This window comes from Thermobia domestica, chromosome 12, assembly GCF_964235325.1.
Source record: "Thermobia domestica chromosome 12, izTheDome1.hap1.1, whole genome shotgun sequence".
NCBI lineage: Eukaryota > Metazoa > Arthropoda > Insecta > Zygentoma > Lepismatidae > Thermobia > Thermobia domestica.
The window spans coordinates 81,929,720-81,956,099 of NC_137465.1; the positions used below are offsets into that span (position 1 = coordinate 81,929,720).

Consider the following 26,380-nt stretch of genomic DNA (forward strand, 5'->3'; position numbering starts at 1 on the left):
AAGACAAGTTGCAGCAGATTACTACAATTGCAATACAAACAAAAATAATGAAAAAGTGAGGTAAAGAGATTCACACAGTATAGCAATTTACAAGGCACAGCGAACGTTTTAACTGGGATCCAAGATTCAACGTGTGATTCTGCGCATGGAGAGTGAAAGGGCAATTCGATAAGCATTTAATAATAATAATAATAATAATAATAATAATAATAATAATAATATAATAATAATAATAATAATAAGAAGAAGAAGAAGAAGAAGAAGAAGAAGAAGAAGGAGGAGGAGGAGAGGAGGAGGAAAAGGAGATGGTGAGGAATACGAATAAAAATAATGTATTATTGTATTAGTATCGGTTAATAACAAACTGTCTGGTACGGCCAAATACTTTCGGTGTATCGGAAATTCGCGCCCCAGCAATCGAAATACGAGCCATGAGTTCTTCGGCTGTTTGCACAGGTGTTTCATAGACAATCCGTTTCATTTCGCACTAGAGAAAGATGTCCATGGGTGTGTGATCTAGAGAGCGAGGTGGCCATAATACTGGACCACCCCTACCAAGCATCGATTACCGAAAGTTTCATGCAGAAATATCCGTTCACGTTGGTCAAAATGAGCAGGCGCGCCGTCATGTTGGAACCAGAGACGCTGTCTCAATGCCAAGGGTACATCCTCGAGAAGTAGAGGTAAGACCACACGCAAAAAGGTAAGATAAATTGCCACCAGTCAGACGATTAGGTAAGATGTACGGTCCAATCAGGTAGTCATGTATGATGCCACATCAGGCATTGACAGCAAACCTGTGCGGGTTGCTGCTGCACAAAGGTTGAGTGAGGATTATCCACAGCCCATACATGACTGTTGTGGCCGTTTAGTACGCCTGCTCTGCTGAATATAGTCTCGTCCGTCCACAAAATAACTGTTGGGAAGTCTGGTTCAGCAATAGTGCGCTGCAGAAACCACTGGCAGATGTCCACACGCGGTTGAGTCTGCAGGGGATAAATCATGAACATTTTGAAACTTAAAAGGATGCATTCGTTCCTCGTGCACAACCTGCCACACAGTCGTATGACTTGTGTTTAGCACCTGACCTACGGAGCGCGTGCTGGTTGCAGGATGAGACATAAATGCTTCCAGCACGTTTTCCTCAAATGCAACAGTTCGCACACTTCGATTTCGTCCTACTTCTTGTTGGGGTTTTTGTAGTGATCCTGTGTCCCGAAGTCCGCAATCAATGGTTTGAAAGAAGACGTGGGACCAGTAATCTTCTATTCGGGAACCATTCTTCATACAGACGCCTTGCCTCCCGGCTGTTACTTCTCGCCTCGCCATATATGAGATTCATATCAGCAAGTTCAGCGAAAGAGTAGTTCGCCATTCTATCAGTTGCACTGTCGTTCACGGTTCTGCGAGTACCACAATGATAAGTAGTAAAACTATTTAAATGATTATTGTTACTATTGTTTCTACTATCATTCACGTGCGAGTTATCAATTGCCCAATTCTATACACTGAAGCCATTATACACTTTACACGAACACTCACACATGCACACAAACACACACTCAGAAGAACCAATAATAGCATTTACTCGACGGCATCAACTATCGATGCAGCTACAACTAGTTGTGGAATTCAGTTACGAGCCCTGTGCATTAGATACGCGACCTAGTGTCAAACCAGAGACAGAACCACAAATGTTGCTTAGTGAACGAAGAAAGTACGTCACTTGCAGCCCGGGAACGCAATTTTGTATTGAATCATGGAGAAATTTACACATATTCGGATCCTGTCATTCATAACGGTCTTTGTGTAGGGCAAAATTAACGAGTGATAAGATTTTTTTCAGAAGTACTGTAACTACATATGAATCTACAAATGTATCACTGGTTACATGTAAAGATAGTTTGCTTTTCTTTTTTCCTGAGCTCCGCAAACGAAACTAAGCTCCTAAACTCACCTTTGCGACTGCGTGTAGCATGAACGTTGAACAGCTTTGGTGTGTAGTAAATCTGGATGATTTCTCATGGTGGGAGTAAAATAGATGAATGTCTTAATGTATTCGTGTTGAATTAGAAGAATGTCTTAAGGCTGTGTCCAACACTCGGAATGCGATGGGATTTCCCTATATAATAACATGGCATATTTCTTTCCAAAATATTATGAAAACTATTCAATTTATACATTTCAAAATTCGTCCAAATGTTTGTTAGTATTAATATTGCATGTTCACTTTTACTTTTTCTTGCTAGAGTAATATTAAAGCGCGCTAATTAAAAAATGATTTTCTTCCATTTAAAAGCTGTTTAATTTATGGTCTTTATGTTGCAACAACGCAGAACAGCAGATGGGAGGCTAAGCAGGTAGTTTCTCTTATTGTATTTTCGATACTGCTTTCTGCTTCTACAGGGTTTATAAATATATTTATTCCTGTTACAGTTTATTCGATTATTACAACAGCATTTGCATCTGCTTCTGCCGTTATCACTGGCTTATCTACACGATTTAATATAGCCTCGAAGAAAGAATATTATAAAAATATGGTTACTCAAATTGCTATGTTTAAGGATGAGCTTAATGTTATTAAAGTAATGAATGGAAAATTAACAGACAAGCATATAAAACATTGTTGATAGAATTAACTATATATATATAATGAGATAAGATCACTTACAAAAATGAACAAGTTTTTAAAAGTTTTTGTACAATAAATGAGAAATGGCTTCACAATTAAACAAGAAAAACAATATTACCATTATAAGACTTGTTAAATTGCAAGATCTGGAGGAAGGAAAATCATACGAAATAACCTCATGGAAATTGATACAAACAAAATACACTGCTGAAAGAGTATTAATACATTTAAATGAAAAATACAAAACCTTATTACCGGAGAGATATAATGAAAATACTGATCAAGTTTTAAAAAAGATGAAAACTAAGAAACTGTTTATGAGGTATGATGGAATGAAAGATTTTCTAACGGTTACAAAATACACCAACTGTTCCTTAAAAATGAATCTAAGAAGTAACAAAATGATTAAAAACAAGTTTTCTATAGTAAAAAATGGAGCAGTTAGTAATGGAGCCTCAAAAGAAATTCATTCTTACTAATAATTTCAATATAATTGTCAATAATGTGAAGAATGAAACAAAAATAGTTTTCAAAATTAATGGTTGTTTACTCAGCTTAATCTATGACCAATGGACTGAGTTTAAGAAATCATTGCTTCCCATAGAGAACGAAGTTAGCAGAAGATTCCATTATCAGTACCCAAACGTAATTAAAAGTATGTATTAAATTATAGTTAATTGGTTTTAAGAGTTTTAGTTATAAATCTATAAAAGTAAGACCTTTAGACATGCAGAATGCAACGCCATTTGACTTTTAAAGATACATGTATAAATAAGAGATTTATTTGAGTTTTTGTAATAATATCCTTTAGTTATGCAACCTACAATACATTCAAAAGATAGTAAATTTATTTCTCTATTGATTGCCGTTTAAATGTTGAAAGTCGGTTAATAAACAACGGAGGTATAGCGAGTTGAAAATTGCATCCCTCCAATACGCCACTGATGACAGGGTTGGTCATCGTGTTGAAAATATTATCATGTTTACCTTATTTGGTGGTAATTCATTGGTAATAGTTTCAAAGTTTAATTCGTAATTTTATAAATTGTGGAAAAACATGTTAAAAAGAATTAGTTTCCAACTCTGCTTCTAGAATCTGTGTTACAACTTAGTATTTAAATGTGGTATCACTGAATGCTTCAACTCTAGAGATGTGTGAGAGAAAGAGAGGAGGAAATGTATTCTGTAGACGCAAGCATTCCACGTGGTATGCGGACAGATTTTCATCAAGGACTTTTCTTTAAAGTGATGACCTTGAATCGAAAAAAGGGGGACAGACAACAAGCCGTGACAGGTAGGACAGGACAGTTTTGGTGTTGTTATAATTGCATACTCAGTAGAAAGAGAGAAGAAAACGATATATGCATCTGTGAGTTGTATTACTAAAAAGAAAATATGTTAACTGGTATCATGCAAGTCACGTATGCAATTAGAAGCAATTTAACTCACACACATATATGTAAGCAAGTCATGCAGCTTTCCTTTCTTGCGCTACTTGTTTATGATGATGCAACAGAACCTTTAAAAGTTTATATATATACTCGTATCAAACACACGAGTAACTCAGACGAGAGAGTATATAATTTTCTTCAGACTATTACTACCAAATCTAACAATAATATTATTAAGGCTAAAATAATACAATTAAAAATTAGAAAAAGAAAACTAAAAGAAAACAAAGAAAATACAAACAAGAATAAAAGAACAAAGGGAAGAACTTCGAGTATGTGAAAAGGAATGTGATAATATAGACATCGAAATCTTGAATTTAGAAAATATAAAAGAAAGTAATACAGAAGGCATGGAGGAAATGAATTTACTATAATCACATAATATTCTTTTGAAATCGGAGGGCACAAATATATGGATGGTGCTCACAGGATGTCGCGATGGTTGGGGCGACATTCATCAAAAGAATATATAAAATTTTGTCTTTCCATTACAGGAACAGTGATCTAAACAAATTCTTTCTTTTAGATGTAAGCTTTTAAATGTAAGTTTTTATGATTTTAATTGTCATAAAAGCCTAATCAATCTCACTTTAACATTGTAGTTATGGAAATACCTTGCGCTCTGTAACTTTGTATAATTAGTTGGGTCCTGTACTGGTCAAAAAATATTAAGAGGAAGAAAATTGCGCTCGTAGTAACCATAACAGGCTACTCCCATTTTGACATTTTCGTTTTCTGTGATAACTCAAATTATTTATTAATATATCGTTTGTTGTCGGAATGCGATAAAACTAGCATACAGTAAGTGTTAGTGATAGTATCACGATGTCTGCATTTGTTAATATTACTTTCACCCACAACATAATACGTACATGTCTACTGTTACACGTATATTCCTTTGCTTTGTGTACATGTATTGTAATGAGGCATTACTCATGTATATAGTACTATAACATACAAATACTGAATTGTCATCCAATTATGTCTATGATTAAAAATTCATGATTTCTCACAGTATATTTTCATACGATTATGTATACAATTAATGTGATTCTTAAATTACTATATTCAATCAAAATAAAAATAAAAGTGAAGTTATTGTGGCGTCTTGAATTAAATTTTTTTATTTAATATACATGGAATGTAATTCAATACGTAAAGAAGTATTGCAATGGAAAAAAACTTAATATATTCATACTTATTTTCTGTGCATTTGTTTTAGCGCATTGCCTACCCTTGCACTATAAATCCCACGCATGCATGTACATGTACTAGCACAAGTAAAGTTACTGATACGGTGATAAGATGTACAGTCAAAAGATAGCTGTTTCAGCGGTTCCAAAGCGAAAAATAAATAAAGACTTGCATAATGTTCAACAAGCAAAAACAAATTCTTCTTTTCATAATAAGAAAAGGAAGGGTGAAATTCAAACCGATCTTTCTTTATTGCAAAGTAATCACGTAAAGTCTAAATATATTTCAACACGTGAAAAACGTTTTGAACTTGAAAAACAAAAGAAAATTATTCTTGTACATTCAAATAATCCTGACATTAATGAAGAAGCTGAAGCATATAATATTATTTTTCCCACACAAGATATACGCGATGCTGTGCATAGACGAGATTTCAGATACCCAAATGAAATACCTATTGAGGACGAAGTAATAACCTTTGAGGAGGAAAGTACCGTTTCTAATGACATTCTAATATTCAGTGATGTGAAGTGTTGTTGTACTCCTAATGAAGTAAGTGAAGTTTGTGTAAAACAGTTACTAGAAAAATATAAACTTTCTGAACCATTACTTTGTGAAAGTTGTGCAATTCGTAGTGAGAAAGAAACTGGTCGTAAATGTGTAAGTGAAAGTGATGAAGAATTAAATACTATTGTGTGGAATTTCCTAATTAAGAGATTAACACGTGAAGAAATATTAAAACAGTATCTAAAATTCATGTGAAATATATACATGCAAATATTATTCCACATCTAATAAACGAATTAAACTATATATAACAGGAGATTACATTTAATGATTATCATATTTCTGATTTAAGAGAAGCATATCTTGAACAGGATAAAATGTGTATGAACAATCCATACTGTGAGTATCAGTGTCTTTCCCTAAATGCATAAGACCATTGCGAATATCAGTGTTCTTCTTTTTCTATAGATCAACAAAGTATGTTACTTTGTATTGCACGATGGAAACTACAGCATATTCTCTTGTTACGGCTGTTTTGAGAATCGCAGCAATTTAAATGAACATCAATGCATTACTTTAGACTATGATGTGATATGCTATAATGCATGGCATGCTATGGTTAATGTACAAACTTTTGTTGACGTATATGAAGAATTTGCAAGAGTGCCTAGTGATATTGAAATTGATGATTGGACATTTACAAGGGCACTATATAACACATTGTTAAACTAAGACAATATTCAATTAATTACAGTGATTCTTACAAAAAGATTTACAATATAATATGCAATTCCAAACTTGTAAAATAGTAATAATGGAAAATGAAAACAGTTCAGTTAATCAATTATAAAAAAATAAAAAACAAAGTGTATAATTTAACAAAAACAAGTGATAAAGGACTTTCAGCAATAAATTGGCCAACATGTAATTGTACACATACTAATATAAATATTGATTGTATTAAACAATATTTCAAGGAATGTTAAATTTAAAAATCACAAATGTATCCGTATGTAAAATATATATTTTATTGAAATTTGTAAATAAAATCTTCATCACTATATTACTTGTTCTTATTATTGTTTCCTTACATGTATGTTTTAAAATTTTTTATGTGTAATACGTTTCACATTATCATACATAAAATATTCTGTGAAAAATTATTTCTTCCAATTAAGAAGTTTAACATGTGCATATGAAAAACTTTCTGCATGTTATGATTTGCGTACGTAAAATCGATTTGTGCATTTTATAACGTAAAAAATTCTGCAGGTTATGATTCGCGTATGTGAAACGGTTTCTGCATTTAATAATGCATGCATGTGAAAAATTTTCCGCATTTTTATAGCGTGAAAAATTCTGTGTGTTATGATTCGCGTATGTAAAAACATTATCTGCATTTTATATTGTATGTATGTGTGAAACTTCCTTATGTTATGATTCGCGTACGTAAAATTAGTTTCTGCATTTTGTTTTAAAAATTGCATTTTTGTTTTTAAATTTGTATTCTTTAATTTTTAAAATTGCATTTTCATTTTGGCAAGTTGCATTTTTTAATTTTGAAAATTACATTTTCATTTTACAATTTAGATTTTAATTTTCGTTTTGGAATTTTGTTATACAAATTGCAGTTTCATTTTATCAAGTTGCAATTATAGTTTGCGCTTCTGCACTTTGTTTTTTAAAATTGCACTTTTCTTTTTAAGCTTGTATTTTTAAATTTTGAAAATTACATTTTCATTTTATCAAGTCGAATTTTTAGTTTACGTTTCTGAATTTTGTTTATAATTTGTATTTTTTAAGTTTTGCAAATTACATTTTCATCTGGCAAGTTGAATTTTTAAATTTTAAAAATTACATTTTCATTAAGTCGCATTTTTAGTATAGGTTTCTGCATTTTGTTTTTAAACTTATATTTTTTAATTTTGAAAATTACATTTTCATTTTGGCAAGTAGTATTTTTAGTTTACGTTTCTGCATTTCGTTTTTAAACTTCAATTTTTAATTTTATGCATTTTATGCATTTTATCAAGCCGCATTTTAAGTTTACGTTTCTGCATTTTTGAAAAGACTTTTCTGCATTTTATATTACATATATCTGAAAAACTTTCTGAATGTTATGATTTCCGTATGTAAAAACAATTTCTGCATTTTATATGGAAAACTTTCAGCATTTATATTAAGTGCATGTGAAAAAGTTTCTGAATGTTACGATTCGCGTTTGTAAAAACTTTTTTGCATTTTGTGTTCCATGCAAGTAAAAACTTTTTGCATTTATTAAGGTAAGTATATAAAATTACACTATAATATTAGATTTTTTAAAATTAGTTATTAGATTACTTTCTGTCTTTTTAATATATATTCTTCTTTGCCATTGCAAAGTCGGTGTTAAATTTTTGATTGTAAATATTTTATTCTCTCGTAAAAATTTACCCGATGAGCAATCTTCGATTGTGAATATATTAGAAATTCTTGCAAAAACTCTGCTTACTTTTCTTAACACAATACTCATAGAGTGTGATCCATCAAATAATTGTTGCACAAACTCGTTCTTATTTATTTATATGGTTCTTTCGTTACATGAACTCTTATTATTCAATGGTACGTTTGTTATACAAACTCTGAGGAACTATGTTTCGAAAATTGCAAGCTTGTAAATAATTCAATGTAAAATCTCCAAGAAAGTAATAATACTCAAATTTTTAAAAATTTCAAAGAAATTTTAAAAATTCAAGAAAACTTAAAAACACTCATCAAATATCAATTTTAAACGAGTTTTGAAAGGGAAACGATAGAATATATAAATAAGTTTCACCCTGTAAAGTACCAATGATACCTTTTATTTAGAAAATTTATTTTATTGAATAAAAATCAAGAATTGATATTTGTATATACAAAAAAGAATTACTTTCCAGCGTTTCTGTTCTTTTCTAATAAAATGGCCGCTAATTTTTCAATATATTTTGGATTTCTTAATAAGTTGTTATATTTTTCATGAAACAACTGTTCATCTCTTTTCCTATTAAAATGTGATTTCACATAATTAGCATACACCTTGTCTCACATTTTTGCTGGTCATAACTTTCAACGCTTCTGCTTCAAGTGTTAATATGTTTACAAGGAGACACCTATGGCCAAACTCATTAAAATAATTTAGGGTACACCCCTCACAAAGTAAAACTCTCTTCGGTTCCCACTTTAAAGTACTGTCTTTAACACATGTTTCACTCACGAAGTCACTACTACTCTGGCGCTGTTTCTTTGGCACACGCAAATCCAGTGGAGCCTTTTGGCGTGAAGTTGGAAAATTCAACTGTGAAACACTTGGGGATGTTGTGTCGCGTTTACATTCATCTATCTTATTCAATAATTTACAAATTTCTTCCTCTTCTTCCTCATTAAATAAATCAAGAGATGTTCTTTCTTCTTCTTCAGCAAGTGTCCACTTTATTGATGGAACATGAAACTTTTGTTCCGATGCTCCGGCTCCTGGTACTGTTGAAGGTGTTCTTGATCCAACAGGCGAAGTTCAATTAGTATTAGGTCTTCTCTCAAATCAATAATTTCTTTCTCTTTAATAACATCTGGGGTGGCCGGGAAAAATAGCAAGTTTCCTAATCAACAAACAAGTCTGGAGATTCTCTATTGGATTTGAACTTTTTCTTGGGAGATTCAACATACTCAAACGAAGAATCCCAGTCTACTTCGTTGCAAAGCTCGATTTCTCACTGTACTAAACTGCCAAACGACTCTATGATGATTCTATGCCTGTCTTCTCACCATTCCCCATATATAAGGAAAACTACCTACGACGTCATATCACGTGGTACCTTAAGACACTTCCCTACATCTTATAAAATATTGCCACATGTACTTTCCCAATTCTCTATACAATTTTCATAGGTATAAGGGGATGGAGAAAACATGTACTTACATTTCATTTATGTTCTCATATATCATTCATTTGATCAAACATTCTTTTGAAACAGCATCATCAATGTTATTTACATTGTGCCACAATCATTCACATCTTACAACGGTATTCCTTCAAAAATGTTATTCATATCCTGTACTAATCAATCACCTGTCATCTACGTACAAAGAAAAGGTTGAACACACTTCATACTACCAATCTTCTTTTCTATTCGCATTCAGTACCGCTTCATGTTTCAACAGGATCAACAGTTCTTTTGTGTTCGCGTTCAGTGTCGCCTCATATTCCACCATTCGTGGTGCCAAACTTCTTTTGTATTCTTCGCTGACATTGTTTTATTTTCATCTACCATGTTGTTAAACTTGTTTTTATTACTCTGTCGCCATTCTGTGATGTTTATCTACCGCGACGTTAATCCTCTTTGTATTCACCGTCGACGTCTTATGTTCACCTACCGCGCCGCCAAACTTCTTTTCTATTACCAATTAGCATAGGGGCATGTTTCAACATATTCACCTACCGCAACCTTGATCTTCATTGTATTCTCCGCCGACAATGTCTTGTGTTCACCTACGTGGGCACCAAACTTTTTTCTATTACTGTGTCGGCACTCTGTGATGTATACCCGACACGGCGTCGATTTTCTTTTGAATTTGTCTTCCTGTTTTCACATGCACCTGTAAGATCATTATCCGACATTCGCCATCTTTCACTTTCGCCCAACCAGTTTCCAAATAGCACGCGGAAAGTTCAGTTCATGTCTGAGTTCATCAGCGAAAGACGTAGGAGAACCACGCTCTGTATACGTATTCTGTACACGAGCTTTTAGTGCGCTGACCGAGTATGCTATGCATATGATCCGTCGAATTTAGAAGTCCCGCATGAATAAAGTTTAATGCCTCCGCATTTTTAGTATCACCACAATCAAAGATTGTTCGACGTGTAATTAATATGACCACAGCATAGCTGTTCTATACAGTATGTATAACATACAATCGAATGAAATAATAAATATGATCACAATCAAATTTACCAACGAGCTTTCTATTATGCTCACACAGTATTCGAGTAAGCATTACGAGGGATTAAAAGATATGATCCAACACATATCTCGAGTTTTCTTTAATGAAAAGGAACCAATTTAATTAATATGATCACAGCATAGCTGTTCTATAAAGTATGCCTTAGGAAATGATCCAACACATATCCTGAGTTTCCTATAAAAACGAGCCCTATAAAAAATCACGTGATACAGGTCATTCAACTTTTTCTAGAAACTAGTCCATCCCTCCTAACACTCAACCTTTCTTCCAGGAAGCCATCTGACCACCTGACGGACAGGGTAATAAATCTTCCTCTCCTAACGACCTGTCTGAACAAGCCTCTTCCCCACTGACAAGAAAATATACAGACTAGCAGTTCAATAGACCCCATGCGGTTTTAGTGTTATATATAAGAAGCGACAGGTCTATTTGCGCGAAAATCCGAACAGTGAACAGAGTGCATTAAATTGATTTGGCTATGTATTCTTATGGCTGTGTGGAACCTGGGTACATCATTGCAGTCCAGAGTCCAATCAACATAGCATGCAGTGGTCCACACCTCAAGAAATTCAAGATGCAATCAGCTGCCAAGATTATGGCAACTTTTTTTTGGGAGGAGATATAGTAACGGCATACTGTTCATTGATTATCTCCAGGGTCCAACAACAATTACAATTGACTATTATTCACAATTGATCAGAAAAGTAAGGCAGGCAATCAAGGGGAAACTCAGAGGGATGCTACACATCAAAATGCTGCTGCTTCAGGACAATGCTTCTACTCACAAAAGTCACCTTACCTCCACCGCTATTGCCGATGCCGGGTATGAAATACTTGAGCACCCTCCCCACTCTCCACATCTTGCCCCATGTGACTTTCACCTGTTTCCCAAGATTAAGTAGCACCCGCGAGGAACAAAGTTTGCCAACGATGAGCATGTTATGTAGCCTTTCGAAGAATGGCTTCCAGCATAGCCGTCAAGGATTTTCTTAAAAACTGGTATTCATGCTCTAGAAGAGTGGTTCTCAAACGTTCCGATAACATGGACCCCCTGTTCACTTGGAAAGTGATTTGCGGACCCCCTTGCAATGCTATCTGAAATATCACATGGTATTTAAACATATACTAATTAAAATTATCACTGACAAAAAAAAGATCAAGAAAATAATGTAATAACTAATTTATTCTAAAGATAAATTATTGTTTACTAATGAACGAAATTTCAATTGAAAAGACAGTAACTTTCAAGACTGACTTTTAAAAAAAAGGAAATCCACTTGATAAACAATGTTCTCAAATATAGGGTCATTAATGTGAGTAATGAAATTCTTTGTGCTTTTCCATAACTGCATTGAAATCTGGAATCAGTTCTATGACCATCAATCTTAGGTCCGATTCCACATTCAGCTTTAAAGTTTTAATACTGGAAAGAGCAGAAAAGGTCTGGTCACATAAGTAAGTTATAGGGAAAGGCGTCAAATGTTGCAATGCCTTTTTAGACAAATCTTCATTCTCACAACCCACACGCAACCGAAAGCTACAAAGCTCATTTTCTTTGAAAACGTTTTTCCATGAAGTATCGCACGATAGTTCCAATAGCTGTTCTTGTTCTGTATTAGAGAGATTCATAATTTATATGTCATGGATTTCTATATTAGTGAAAGGATTTTCAATCCAACCATTACCAGGTTGTGGGGCAGGGAAGTGTTCTCAAAAGCTTGCAGCTATTGTTCTCAAGTGTTCTACAAGTGTTTTATGCATTTCAGCAAAGATTTTTCAACTGATAAATCAATAAAATTCTTGAGCACTAGAAATGATGAATAGTTATTGTTTTGTACTCGTACCGGGCACAGCTACAGTTTTTTAATATTAAAAATACTTCTTGCATAACTGATGTGAGTTCAATTTTATTACAATTTAATTTTTAGGCGTCATGGACCCCCACTTTGAGAACAACTGCTCTAGAACGTTGTTGAGAGTAGTGCACTATAGTGAAAGGGGACTATGTGGAAAAATGGAAGATCTATATCAGGAATAATCGAACACTCCTCGTAGAATAATTCAACACTGCCTACATTGCCTAATTCACCTAAATTTACCGATTTTCCATCCTATAGACGTGAGGGGGGTCGCTTGACAACTCCTATGCATGAAATTTTGCATCTGTCGTCTCCCGCGCTGTATGGAGAAAATCGCACGAGGATACAGTATCTTTAGATTTATTTAGGATGTGCTTTTGATAAACCAAATCAGTCAGCACGTATTCAAAGTTTGGCAATATTATTGGTGAACTTTCGGTGTTTGACGTTTCCTTAAGCATGCGTCCGAAAGGCGGCTCCACGAATCGTATACCGAAATCTTTCGATGTATCAGAGGTAAAGCAAAACATTTAGAGCCCAGGTTTCGCGAGTCGTTATGGTCACTGCAGTTAAAGAAAGAAAACATTCTATGACTATGCCAACACCTCACAAAAGTAAAAGTTTCCAGTGCATCACTAAGGTCTGGCGCTGATGTTAATTATGCAGCAACTTGGCACAGTGGTGACGGAACCGGTTTTGTCTTATCCTGAGAAACTTGTAGAAATGCTGTACAAATTTCATTATATAACAGTTGAGAAGCAGTTCTTATCAACAGAGAACCATTATGGCAGCCAAGCTTTGCTCCTCATCGTTCTCTTTAACTAGACCCGATACAAAGAATGTATTGATTTTATTATATTTAAGTCTGATATACGAGGAGTATTCAAATGGAAAGGTGAAAGATGACACTGTGGGTATAATCGAAGTCTTTGTTCAAAACTAATTACCAGACATCTGAGCACAACTATCCCACTGTATTATCAGCTGAAGGATTCCCTGTTCCCAGAAATCCAGTGGGTGTGATAGCAGTCAGTCTTCCACTGCTCCTTTCAGTTCTCGTCCGAGTTCAAGTGCTTGCCTTTGAGATGTCTTTTTAGCGGGCCAAACAGATGGAAGTCGCAGTGAGATATGTCCAAACTGTAGGGTGGATGCTCAAGCTGCTCCCACTTCAACTTATTCAGTACACTTCGTGTGACCTGCGAGACGTGTGGGCAAGCGTAATCGTGGAGCAGAATCACTCCACTTTCTCACTGACTTGTTGAACACACAGTCTCTCCTGTATACATTCACCATCCAGCGATGAATATCGACCGATTAAACCCTTTCCCCAGTTCGAAATCGGAAAATATCTTACTGCTCCTCAATCGTCGAATGGTTCATTGTGAACGCTATTATTTCCTCACACACACTGCCGAGTCAATTCGACTTGGACGGAACACATAATTGCCTGATTCTCTCCTGCATCATGTGAAAGGCAGCCACGCAAGGGCACAACCAGGCCGGACACTACATTCTCTCCTTAGATGTCGCAGTACTTTATTTCAAAGCGATATATTCCTATTTCAACATATGACGTTTGGTTTCTACGACGTTTCGTGCCTTTTCATGTTAAAGTTTCTTGTATATCATTGTCGGGGACGGGACTTAACAATGAGACCGCAAATGCACTTTTAGTATACGTGGTTCCGCACACATTATCAATAAATCAACATAATTACCGCCATTGTATGCCCTTCGTGACAGGTTATGATTATGGGTTCAAATGAGTTATGCTAACTTCAAACGTTATAAAATCCCATCTCGCGGTGTAGAAATTCCCATTTTGCTCTTGAATTTCCCACATTATGCTAATTATAAATTTAAGAAATTTGCAAAGTAAGAAAAACAGAAGTACTGAATGTTATTTTCTGCGATATATAATTAATTATACGCAAATATCGATTTTCTGCGTTTATCAAATAGTTTTTAAATAATGGTTTTCCTTGAAAGAAGCAAATTAGTATGTTGACAGAAACAAATATATTTTGTTTTCAAAACTTATTATTTCTACCACTCCTTTATTCCATCTTCTTCTACTGGATGTAACTACAAAAAATAATATGAAAATAACAAGAAAAGGAAATAGAAAAAATAAAAAAAACTTCATTTCGCAGTATATATTTTCAATACCAGAGCACAATTTACGTTTGTTGGCGGCCGACAGCAGTTTTTTGAAAGACATTTCCCTCTAGCATGTGTTTTCTTGTAGCATAAAATTACAATTAACCTGATTTAAGATTGAAGATTCACTAGGCAATTTTCAGCCTATAAAATAATTGCTAGCGTCGATAAGGTGTAAAAATCCCACATAAACCTACGCTGCCAATTTCGACGAAAACTTCCTTTATCTCTTTTCTAAAAACGGATATTAAAAAATCCTACAATATGGATTAACCCCACGAGTTGGTATAATTGGTTCAAGTTTTAGTGGTGGTAGTTGCTTCAAATACAAACCCGAGCAATGTGTTTTGATTATTACATTAGTGTGCCCCTTGTCATATAGGCTAGGTGGTAAAAAGGGAGATTTAATTCCAAGCAATCGATCAATGAGCGTCGTAAGCTATTGGTAATCTTTATACATTAGAAAACCAAAAATAGTTTGCGACTGGAACCGTAGTGCTAATGAAATGTCATTATAAAAGCCCTCGTTTTGCCGTAAATCTTCGTGGGTTCTAATGTTAACAACCCTATATTATGGTTCTTGTATTCCTTTAGCTACTTTTGGTTTTATAAAACAACGATTTCGCATATAAGTATCTTATTAGTAATCTAATAACATGGAATAACTCATTGTTCCTGAAAAAACCACAAGGGGTAGTTTACTCTAGGTTGTTAGTTCTTTCCTGACAATTTTCTCAAACGACTCAGACTATTTTGTTCAAGTTTCGTAAATAAATGTTTCATTAATAAGCTAAAGATATGGCTAAACTCGCATGATTGAAAATGATCCACAATATGTAGTTTACTCTTGGGGTGAGATTTCTAACGATTTTCTCAAAATGGCTCATGTGATTTTGTTAATATTGCAAAAACAATTATTTTGTTAATTGATATTTTCATTAGACATATACAGTATAACATATGTCTAATGAGAATATCTGAAGGGATGGTACATTTTTGGGAGGAAGGGTGAAGCTTATTCAATTGAGTTTTCCAAGACAAATTATTTTATTCCTATTTCCCAAATACAATCAATAGAAACTGTGGCCTAACAGTTTAGGAAATTAGAGCGACAAAGTCGAGTGCGGTGGTTCGTACCTTTTATGAAAATGAAGGCTATAACTTCTCCCTACTCCTTGTTTATCAAATCAGAATTCTGTCCTTATTAGTTACACAAGACAATAATTTTATCATTTTCGCTACCGTTTCTGTTGTTCTCTTAAGGTTTAGTTCATAAATATTAAGCATTATTTTTATAATCAAGCATCAAATTAAGCAATCACGTTGTAATTTTCAGCCGCGGTCGTGAGATTTATAATCAATAAAATCCTACTGGTTGTTTTCATTGTATCTAAATCAGTGACATAGCCAAGATATATATTTAGGAATTGCAACTTTATACTGAAAATAGAAAGAGTTATCGAACATACATTACAGGTGAGTTACAATTGTCGCCTTACTAATGTATTTCCCAAGTGCTGATCTGTTTGGTGGTGACATCGCTAGAAATCTATCTTGAAGGAGCTTTGACAATGAGTATTATATACAATATATACGGTATACTCGTATATCCTTCAGATTAAACAGAAAAACACTGTCAACGTTTAACACTGGACACCTTTCAGTGTGGAGCGGCTGGCGCGATTGGAATAAATCCGAGATTTTAGATTGAAAACCTTCTATTTCCAATAACTTTCCTTTTTCTGTTGTTGTATCTCTATCATTATAAAGTTCCGGTCTTTTGATGCACCCAGTATACTAGACGAGTGATCTGCAACCGGCGTACTGCGGCACCAGAGTGCCATGGCAAGGTGAAAAATGTGATGCAAAGTTTTACACATCGTAAGAAATTATTTTTAGAATTATTTTTATTATTATTAGTGTCTATTATTATTCCAGTTACTATGCTTCATACGCGTGTACAGTATTTCGTTCTCTGTCGTATTTTATTCTCTATACATTAATTTCGTCGGTTGTTGGAACAAAAAACGAAGACGTTTATGACTGTACGCAGTAACGACACTAGAGGGGACCAGGGAAACGGGCGCCTTCCGACCACATCGTCCGCCTTCCGTCCTCGTGACAACCCCCCCACCTCCCAGGCATGCTGTATTATCAAACAGAAGTTTTTCGGTACACAAAAATAAAACTGGGTTTCCAAAAATGTATCTGTCTATTCACACACACACACACCCTTCCCCAAGAAAGTAAAGCTGGTGTCGTTACTACTCCTAAGGTGCGTGTTTCGCAAAAAGTATAGAAAGGTAATTATAAGATATACGAACTTCCTGTTAAGACCAATAGATCACACACAACAACTGAAACGTTGTTAATGCTTTTTGTAAAAAGATGGTGAAAATAGTCCTAGACTCTGCAAATAGGGAAATTCCAAATTTTCTCTCTCAGTCAACAATCAGTCTCCGAGTTCGTTTTCAGCTAGGCAAGGGCACGAAAGATACAATTATGTTATTTAACGGACTCGGTGAACTGCAGTTCGTAGGGGGGACTATAACAGAGTACAGATGTTGCATTGATGTCATTTTCCGTTATGTTCGTTTGTTTCGTGGAGCTATCCATCCAAAGTTTCGTCTTATGAATGTCAATGCTTGTCCGCATCGAACAGCTGCCGTGGCCGCCCTCCTTGAGGAAAAGGATATTCATTAAATCTGATGGCCAGTGTATTCCCTGGAGTTCAACCCCATAGAGCATGCTTGGGATGCTCTAGGGAGACGTGTTGCCGAACGTATACCTCCATCAAGTACTCTTCCAGACTTTCGACAAGCTCTCACGGAAGAGTAACAAGCCTTGCAACAAGAACTTGCGAATCGTTTCCAGTATGCTACGTCGATGTCAGTAGTGCGTCTCTCTTCGAGGAAAGCACATTCCATACTGAGTCCTGCATATGAATACTCTAATGTCATAGTCTCTTTTGCATTCTGGACATGAGGTTCGACATAAGATACGGTTTCCTTAAATATTGGCGGTATTTGATACACTGTTTTAGTACAGGCACTCCATGAATAAAATGACTATAGTGTTACCTCATGTATTCTATTGCTGACCCTAACCGACATTCCTGAAAACTGGCATATGAATGTCTTAGGTCACTTCAAGTTTGGGGCACGAGTGTAAAGTTATTTTCCTCATACTTTCTAAAAGGATTAAAAATTTGGTATGTACATGAACTTAAAGTAAAAATGAAAGCATGCATTAAATACATACCTACACATAAAGGTAAACACAACTGTTAAAATAGTATCCCATACAAATGATATGGACGCAAGATTTAATCTTACACAAATAAAACAGTAAAGAATGTCTTGTAATCATGCTACAATTGCTTTTAATCCAAGTGTTACGGTTACTGAAACCTTTGTCAAAAGCTTCATGTTGTAATGTACTTTATGAATGCCATGTTTTAGTGATGAGCGGGGGCGTAATTTCAGATCATGTTAGATTTTAGCGGGTAGGAGTGGAGCAAGATCGTTCATCGACATAAGAATTTCACGTTTTATATAGTATATTAGTATACTATTTATTAAATGGTATGCATTTGTAAAAAAATAGGAGTGACAATTACCCTCTATGCCCTCCCAAAATGTCGTTCCTGGTGGTGAGAATTTTTGTCTTCTAAATTCGCGATTTTTTTTACGAAGCTTAAATTTTAATAAAGTCACTTAAAAATTTGGCATTCTTAATAGATACCGTTTATTATTATTTTCCTTTATATGTTATTAATGACGGGAGTAGCCGTAGTCTCCTCTTAAGAATATAGAACAGAGTAGAACGATAAATATTTATAGAGTACTCGTGTAGAATACTGATAGAGAGGTACAGAATATATAGAGGGATATAGAATACTGATACGAAGCTAAATTTGCTGATACTTCAGTTGATTAAGTTACGATAAAATGGCAACTGAAACTTCATCCAAACCGAAATGATCAACCTTAAATTTTTAACCTTATGCTTTGTCATTCCCCCTCATCTCGGGAAGGAAAAAAATAATTTTAATGTGGGTAGGTATCTTCAAATTTAACAAGGCAGACCCTGTCGAGTGGTCAGAGGGAAGCATAACTGAATTATTACTTTGTAAAAGTTCAGCTGTGAAGCTCGAATGCGCTGAGAAATTTTAATTAAATTTCGACAAATTATATTATTAAATGCTACTCTAACAATATGTTTTTTATGCAATGTATTATAATGTCTTTATTCAGTTATAAGAATAATTATTTTCGTATTTCTTGTGTTATTATGGGTTTGTGTGTTATGTGATGATTATAAATATGATAATGTTTATGAATATGAGTAATATAACTCGAATGAAACATTTTAAAATATTATTTAATGGCAATAGTATCTAAGAGAAAACTTGCTTGATAAGTTTTTAATTGCAAACATGCATATACATATATAAAGTTGTTGAATGTCGTACTTTTATTTTGTACAATATTGTATTGAAAGGTAAATTTATATGATCATGTCTAATGAGAATGTTTAGTTTAAGATTTTATGGCACGAGTCACAGAAACATACCAAATATAAAATTGAAGAGTATGTTACTAATATAAACTCAATTTATATAATTAATTAATGTAGTATATTTGGAGTATTGTGTTGTAAAGATATCATAAAAAACCCAAAGGAATGAGATAGCCCATTGGTATTAAAACGCAAATGAACTATAATGTATTCTTTGGAACTCATGTTAGAAAAAAGAAGAGGAATAATAACCAAAAGACTACTTCTTTGTGACGTTTGAACTCATCAGGATTTCAGGCTTCTGATATTCTTCGTTGAAGGTCATCGTCCCTTTTCGCACGCCATTCATAAGTGGATGGCCCCCTTACCTATTGTCATTTATTATATCCTCCAAGATTTCGTCTCGTATGGAATGATGCTCTTAAGTTGCAGAGCAGAATTTTCATTAGTAGCACTCTTCTTGGTAGCACAACAGCACTCTTTTTCGTAGTACCCAGCAGAGAGAATTAAGTAGGCGTTGCCTTGTCACACCCGAAACAAAGACAGTATGGTAACGTGAGTAAGAGTAAGAAAATAATTCCTAAATATCCATATCGTATGCAGTGAATTGAAGATTTTTGGTTATGACAATTTCTTAAATAAGTGAAAAACCGTAGTTAAATTGGATTATATCCATATAGTGTAACAATTTTTATTGGTAATTTAATATGAATCAACATTATGTACTGGTGTAGGAGTACAAAAGGTGACATAAGCAAGCCCGCGAGAAAAAGCGTGGTTCACTATCGAACAATGGTATCGTAAGATGATTTCCAACGAGTTCTCAGATATCTAGTTAAATAATACATTGAAAGTCTGCATCCAACATTGTAATGGTAAAATATCAAGTACAGATGTTATAACATAAACTTCCAAATAGAATCATCCAACGATTACGTTAAATTATCCAAAGTGAACACCAGAAACTTAAACTTACGAACATGTAGGCACAATGTCATGAGGAAACATGAAATAGAAGAAAATTCTCATTATGTCGTTTTGGAAATAATAGTGCTGCAACAATATATTAATCTATAAAGTGGATATTATCATCTAGAATTCACCTGTTGTCCGAAGAGTTATTTGTGCGTGTGAATAAGTGAAATAAAAGTATAAAAATAAAGAAAAAGGGGGCAAAAACCAATGTGAAATGTGTGCAAGTGCTATATACGTGTGAATAAAATAATTAAACAAATAAAATAATAAATAAGCCGGCATTTCGATAAAATATCATTTTTGTTATTAAGCTTTGGTTTTCTTTTATAATATGGGCTATCGCAAACATAACAGTTGCAATATTTATAAATATGATACGTAAGTATTTCATAAATATGTAACTTGAAGCTTTTGAAAAATAAAATATATCAATTTATCCCATGTCTAGGCATTTGATTGAAACAGAGCGATATCTCATTTCAATAAATATATTTTAAGTGAAATCATTATGCATAAGTCTTAAAGGTAAATATTGAGTAATTAATTTTTATGTTTGTGCTTTCGACAATTATTTCTTTCTTCAATCACGAGGTCGAAGACATTAATTATACAATTGTGCAATGGTTCAAATCCTGAATTCCGTATGCAGCATGCACAGATGTACGTTGAGCGAACCATCAGTGGTAAGTAACTAGTACGAGGTATAATGTTGGATTAATCTGGTTAATGCTATATGCCGAACCCACTCTAATTAAAGAAATGATGCACTAAACAGGACTCGAACCGAATCAGTTTTAAAAAAGGCGTACCGAACAAGATAAGAATCCGTGCCAGTTAAATATGGTCATTTAAGAAAATCGCTCACTGTAGTTTTCTGCTACAGTTGACAGTTTCCTCCCCTCCTGCTTCTGTCTACCTTCAGCGGAATTTCCATCAAATAATGCAGACTCGAATAGTTACTTTGTCCCTATTCAGGCATTTCGATTCCTTTCCTCATTTATTTGATTTCTCAGTTCCTATAAATTTCGCCATAGCTCAGTCAGTATCGCGTCTGACTGGGGTACAGGTTATTCATGTGGTAATGGTTGAAACATCGGTCACTACTTTGGTTTTCTAAATGGTGTCGTTTCTGGCTACACTGAGGTGATTTCAGCCTTCTATGAAAATACATAATAGTGTTTTTTAAACCAGTGCGATTTTTATGTTCTTTCACATATTTAACAATTAGATGACGAGCACTGGTACCCCTTGCATTATCTTGATATCATTCATTTGTCAAAGGAACGAGGATGGTATACCATTGTCACCCATCAGATGAATGCTGGGATGGTATATCTCAAATAGCTACCTTCTATATTCTTAATCCCTTTCCAATAAAATAAGTAGAAATACTCACGAGACAACATTCTCGTGTCTCGTCTCCTTTCGAAAACTCATACACGACACTAGGCAATCATTCAACGAAATGAGATGAGACATCAAGTTTACGAACCGAGACCTGAACTCCAAATGAACAATAATGCTCACCAGCCGAGAATCTTTCAAGATCACATCGACCTTTTAGGAGATTCTACGACTGCAAAAGGAAGCCGTCTTGGAATGAGAAGAGGGAGTATCTTGGCAAGTACCATGGAGGACTGAGAAAATAACTTATTCAGGACGGCCTGTTGGAACAGGTTTCGTGCCTACGTTCGACCTACCCAATGCTGTGTTGCAGGCAGGCACACTAGCACCACACCAACGGCTGGGTACGAGATAATCAATCTATTTCGTTTCAACTCGTCTGGAAACGTGATGCGCTTCTGTTTCTGGACAACGGATGAATAATGAGACAGGATCTAAGTGCCACAATAAGCAAAATTGAATTGTATCTTTCAAACTTGTCTTGGTACCAAGCACAATACGTTTGTAAGGAGTTTATAGCCTAAAAGTTGTTGCTTCTGTTTTAAAGCACTCGTATGGTCGCAGTACCCGTTTAACTTGTATTACGATAACTCCTGTTTATCGACTTTTCTCTTGTTTTTGAATTTGGGCACTTAAGCCCTTTCTAATTGTAATTGTTCTTTTATCTCATCTCGTTAACAACACCAAACAATTAATACTAGTTTTCCGTTAATAAATTCAATTAAATTTATTTTTCGTACCTTTCCCCTCCCTTTCTGATGGTGACGCCACTGCCTTGGATTGATGCTGCGTGTGATCGTCCTTAGTATCCTTCATTGTGGTCGCCCTTCTATTCTCCTTGATCCAGGATACTCCAAAACACATGCACTTGTCTTCATTTTTCTCCAACGAAGACGTTTCAACGTTGTGTTTTTTCTTTAACATTGGGCGCTATACCATTGTAGAGCCCAAATGGTTGGTCCAATTTCGAAAATTCCAACATTTTAGATTGAAAACACAAATTTTCGAACAACATTGCTCTCTTATAATTTTTTCGTGTCTTCAATAGTTACCGAGATGGCCTATGTAAACGGACTTATGGGACACCTTATATATATATACGTAAAAGATGTTAATAAAGACTTTCTCAATAGTAAATTTCGAAGACTGTTGACTTCTTAAAATTATTCTTAATAGTATCGAGCAACGTCCGTTCTTCATTTGAAAGAAACGGAAATAAAAACAACACATAAATATCAAAATTGGACAAGATAGAAGCTAACTATGGGGAAATATTTTAGTTGAATGTAGTTAATTCAAGTATTACTTTCTCCTCAATTTATATAACATATAGCAGATAAAAGTTTAGATTAGATACATATGATTTGGTGTAATATATACTGATTTGGAAGATGATTATCTAACTTTAGAATTTTCTATATAATAAATAGGGAATGGAATCACAATTGAGCAAGAAAACCGAGATTACTATCTTAAGAATTGTTAATTTACAAGATCTAGAGAAAGGTAGATAATATGAGATCTTTTCAAAATGTTTAAAAGAAAATATATTTCTGAGATAGATTAGTGCAGTTATATAGAAATTATGAAACCTTGTTTTTGCAAAGATACAATGAAAATTCAAAGATTAATTTAAATAAATGAAAGTAGAAAAGTTTTTACGAAATACAAGGAGGTGAAGAATTTACTCAATGCTTTTAAAATATATAACCCATTCTTAAAAATGAAAGTATAAACGAGAATTTAAAAAAAAAATGCATTGAAAACTGAGTTCTTAAATTGGTACCTAATTAGAAATATTTACTTAAGTAGTAGTAATTTCAATGTTATTGTAAAAGATGTACACCACTCAATTCATATTTGAAATTAATCAGTGTTTGTTTGCATAAATTTCAATGGATTGAATTGAAAAGTAATTATTTCTAATTGAGAACTAAGTAAATAAGATTTAAGTATCAATATCAATATTTGAACGTAATTGTAGGTATTTGTTTTTACAGTGTGAGCTATAAAAGCTTTAAGTAGTAAATAAGTAAGATAATTAAAAATTCTGAGTTGATAGCAGAACTTACATTTGCACACTACTCATTTCTCCCTATTCTAAATAATGGATCAACAGCAGATATGAGGATCTCCACAGCAAAAAGCGCTGGGTCTATAATAGCAAATATTTTAAGAGAGCCGAAAAACTAATAGGTTCGAAACTGTCACGGATTTAAGTAAACTCTTAATGTTATATGTTAATTAAAGTACTACAAGTTGAGGTGGCATGATTACAAATATCAGTTTTTCAATAATAGCCGAGTTATTGTTAAAACATTTGGAAGAAGTATATTTTGATGCGAACGCACCGAATATGATGTATCATAGAGTCCATAAATGAAATACAGAAATACATTTGAGTACATTTTATTTACAACGCTACACACAACATTGTATGAGTCATGTAGAAGGGTAATTCTCTCTCTCTCTTTGTGTGTGAATATTAAACGGTTACACGCCATAAAACGAACATACACACTACAAATTGAGAACAATAAACTTTTGCTATAAGAATACACATACGCATTAATATACTCTGCAGTAATACGCTCTCAATTTCGTGTTGTGTTTCATACGGTATCCACTTCCTGTTCCAAGCAGTCGTATTCGGATACACTTTCTTTCAGTACAACGTGCAGGTCGATATAGCATTGAAGCACAGATTCACGTCTGCAGTAATCTCCGAATCGTTTTTTCAGATTTACAACGTCAGTTTTCTTTGCATCGGTGCTTCGACTCTTGGAGTAATGGTGGGGCATCTGGTACTCTGGTAATCTTCATACCTCGTTACGGTGGTGACATATACTGTTTAAAAGGGTCGTCAAAACTGTACGTTGGTTCCATTTTGAAAACAATCCCGGACACCCTTGGTGAAAAGCTTTTTTCAGAAACGTAGGTTTCATGTCAGTGATACCTGTATTTTGTAGGGAATTGCATAATACTTTTACATCCCTCTAATGCTAGTACACGCTTAGAGCTTTCACTGTCCCAATTTCGCACTACTATCGTGTACGATAGATAAACTGTAATTATCACAGTTAAAATTTCGGAATGTTTTTCACAAGACTTTCCTAACACTCCAAACGTTCGCTCGGTTGGGGGATAAGAATGCCCTAGCACTGAAAAGTCCATAGTAATATTCTTGACAAAATATCTTCACAGCAACCACATGAATAAGTCATGGACAGCACGTGTGTTTTTATTTTGACCACCGCATCTGTCGGAAAAAATCGAATGGGCTTTATAGAAACTACTGTGGTTAGAAGCGTAAAACTATCGCCGTACAGACGCCAAGTGATGTCAACAACGTTCCTAACCGCAGTAGACTCGTTGATACTGATTACACGCGAAACAACCTGTGAGCTGATGTGACTACACTTTCCTGCATTGTCAAATGGTGCGTTCTGTTCCGGACAACACGGTGGACATAGCGCTTTCTCAATCAAATGCTGTATTTCACAGCCGTTTTTACACAGTGCCATAGTGATTTTCGAACCGAAGAGGTAGTACAGATCTCTTCAGCGCTCGCGGTTTATAGAAAATCTGCGTCGAAAAGCACTCGTAAGTGGATGAACTAGCGCGTTTTATTATGAGCTCCTTATATATATATCCGGAATTTGTTGTGCAAGATTTTCCGAACGAACCAGTCCACTTTGAATTTCTTCTTCTGTGGTGGAGAACTATGCTATCACTCCATAGATGTATGCTTGCTTGATGAAGTGAACGGATGAAATATTATTTCATTGCCTATCACTACCCAGTGAAAAAAAAATCTTTATATCCGGTGCATAACGCTGCAAAATATTCAGCGACGTCAACATTCTGGATTTCTTACGCTTCTCGCACAAAGCCGTGGCTCTCACATAGCGCATTCTTTCTTATACTTAATGACATTAACCAATGTGTTGGACAATACCACGTAGTAGTTCCTGCTCATCTGATATTGAGTGTTATGTTATTCTGGCCAGACGAATACTCTCAGTAAGTGTAGTGTTTTGGCCTACAGAAACCGCATCACTGACCTTCTGCTCCTCACCAGTTTTCCAGACGAGTCACCATTTTAAATTCTCGTTTCTCGCGAATACACGGTCAGATATCGATGTCTTCAAAACTGTAACGAAACAAACATGTTATTAATCGACTATACAATTTTCGTTAAGTTACATTGAATAACACAAAACTGATACGTTGTGCAAACTTCTTTCCGATCACTCTTGTTAACAATATAATTCAATGTTAGCAGTATTGTGCATAACCATATTCCTAGTTCCATAATTCGCTAACACAAAGTATTGAACAAATTTTACTATTGATAGTGGTGCAAGTCTCGTATGCTTTCTATCGGCAGCACTATCACTGTGGACAGATACTTATTAATTTAATGAAAAAAAATTAAAAACTGCAACTGCATCGTTAAAGCCCTGTTTACCCTCAGAAAAGCCCTGATAGCAAGTGCAGAAAAGCAAATATTACATCCCTGAGTAGTGCATCACTCATTTCTGTGAGAGAGGTTGGAAGAAACAATATACATTGGTTTCATGTCCCCAAAAGAGACTTTAGATGTACAATTATGACCGATCCGGGCCAAGTGAAGTGTCAAACTTCATTCCGATGTTACTCAAACTATGCTCCAGCTTAGTGAATGAGTGAAATATGCA

At 34.6% G+C, this 26,380-nt stretch overlaps 1 protein-coding gene across 6 annotated transcripts in view; it reads right to left on the bottom strand.

Annotated features, from left to right (window-relative positions):
• Positions 1-26,380, bottom strand: part of LOC145666536 (zwei Ig domain protein zig-8-like) — a 1,346,876-nt gene that overhangs the window by 42,461 nt on the left and 1,278,035 nt on the right. For 5 of the 6 annotated variants that reach the window (XM_081733847.1, XM_081733844.1, XM_081733846.1 and 2 more), the window contains one exon: positions 25,760-25,833. The exons of the other annotated variant lie outside the window; for it this stretch is intronic. In XM_081733847.1, the coding sequence (XP_081589973.1) occupies positions 25,775-25,833 (59 nt within the window). In that variant the 3' untranslated portion in view covers positions 25,760-25,774. Of the gene's footprint in view, positions 1-25,759; positions 25,834-26,380 lie in introns of those variants that run through there. 6 annotated transcript variants of the gene reach the window in all.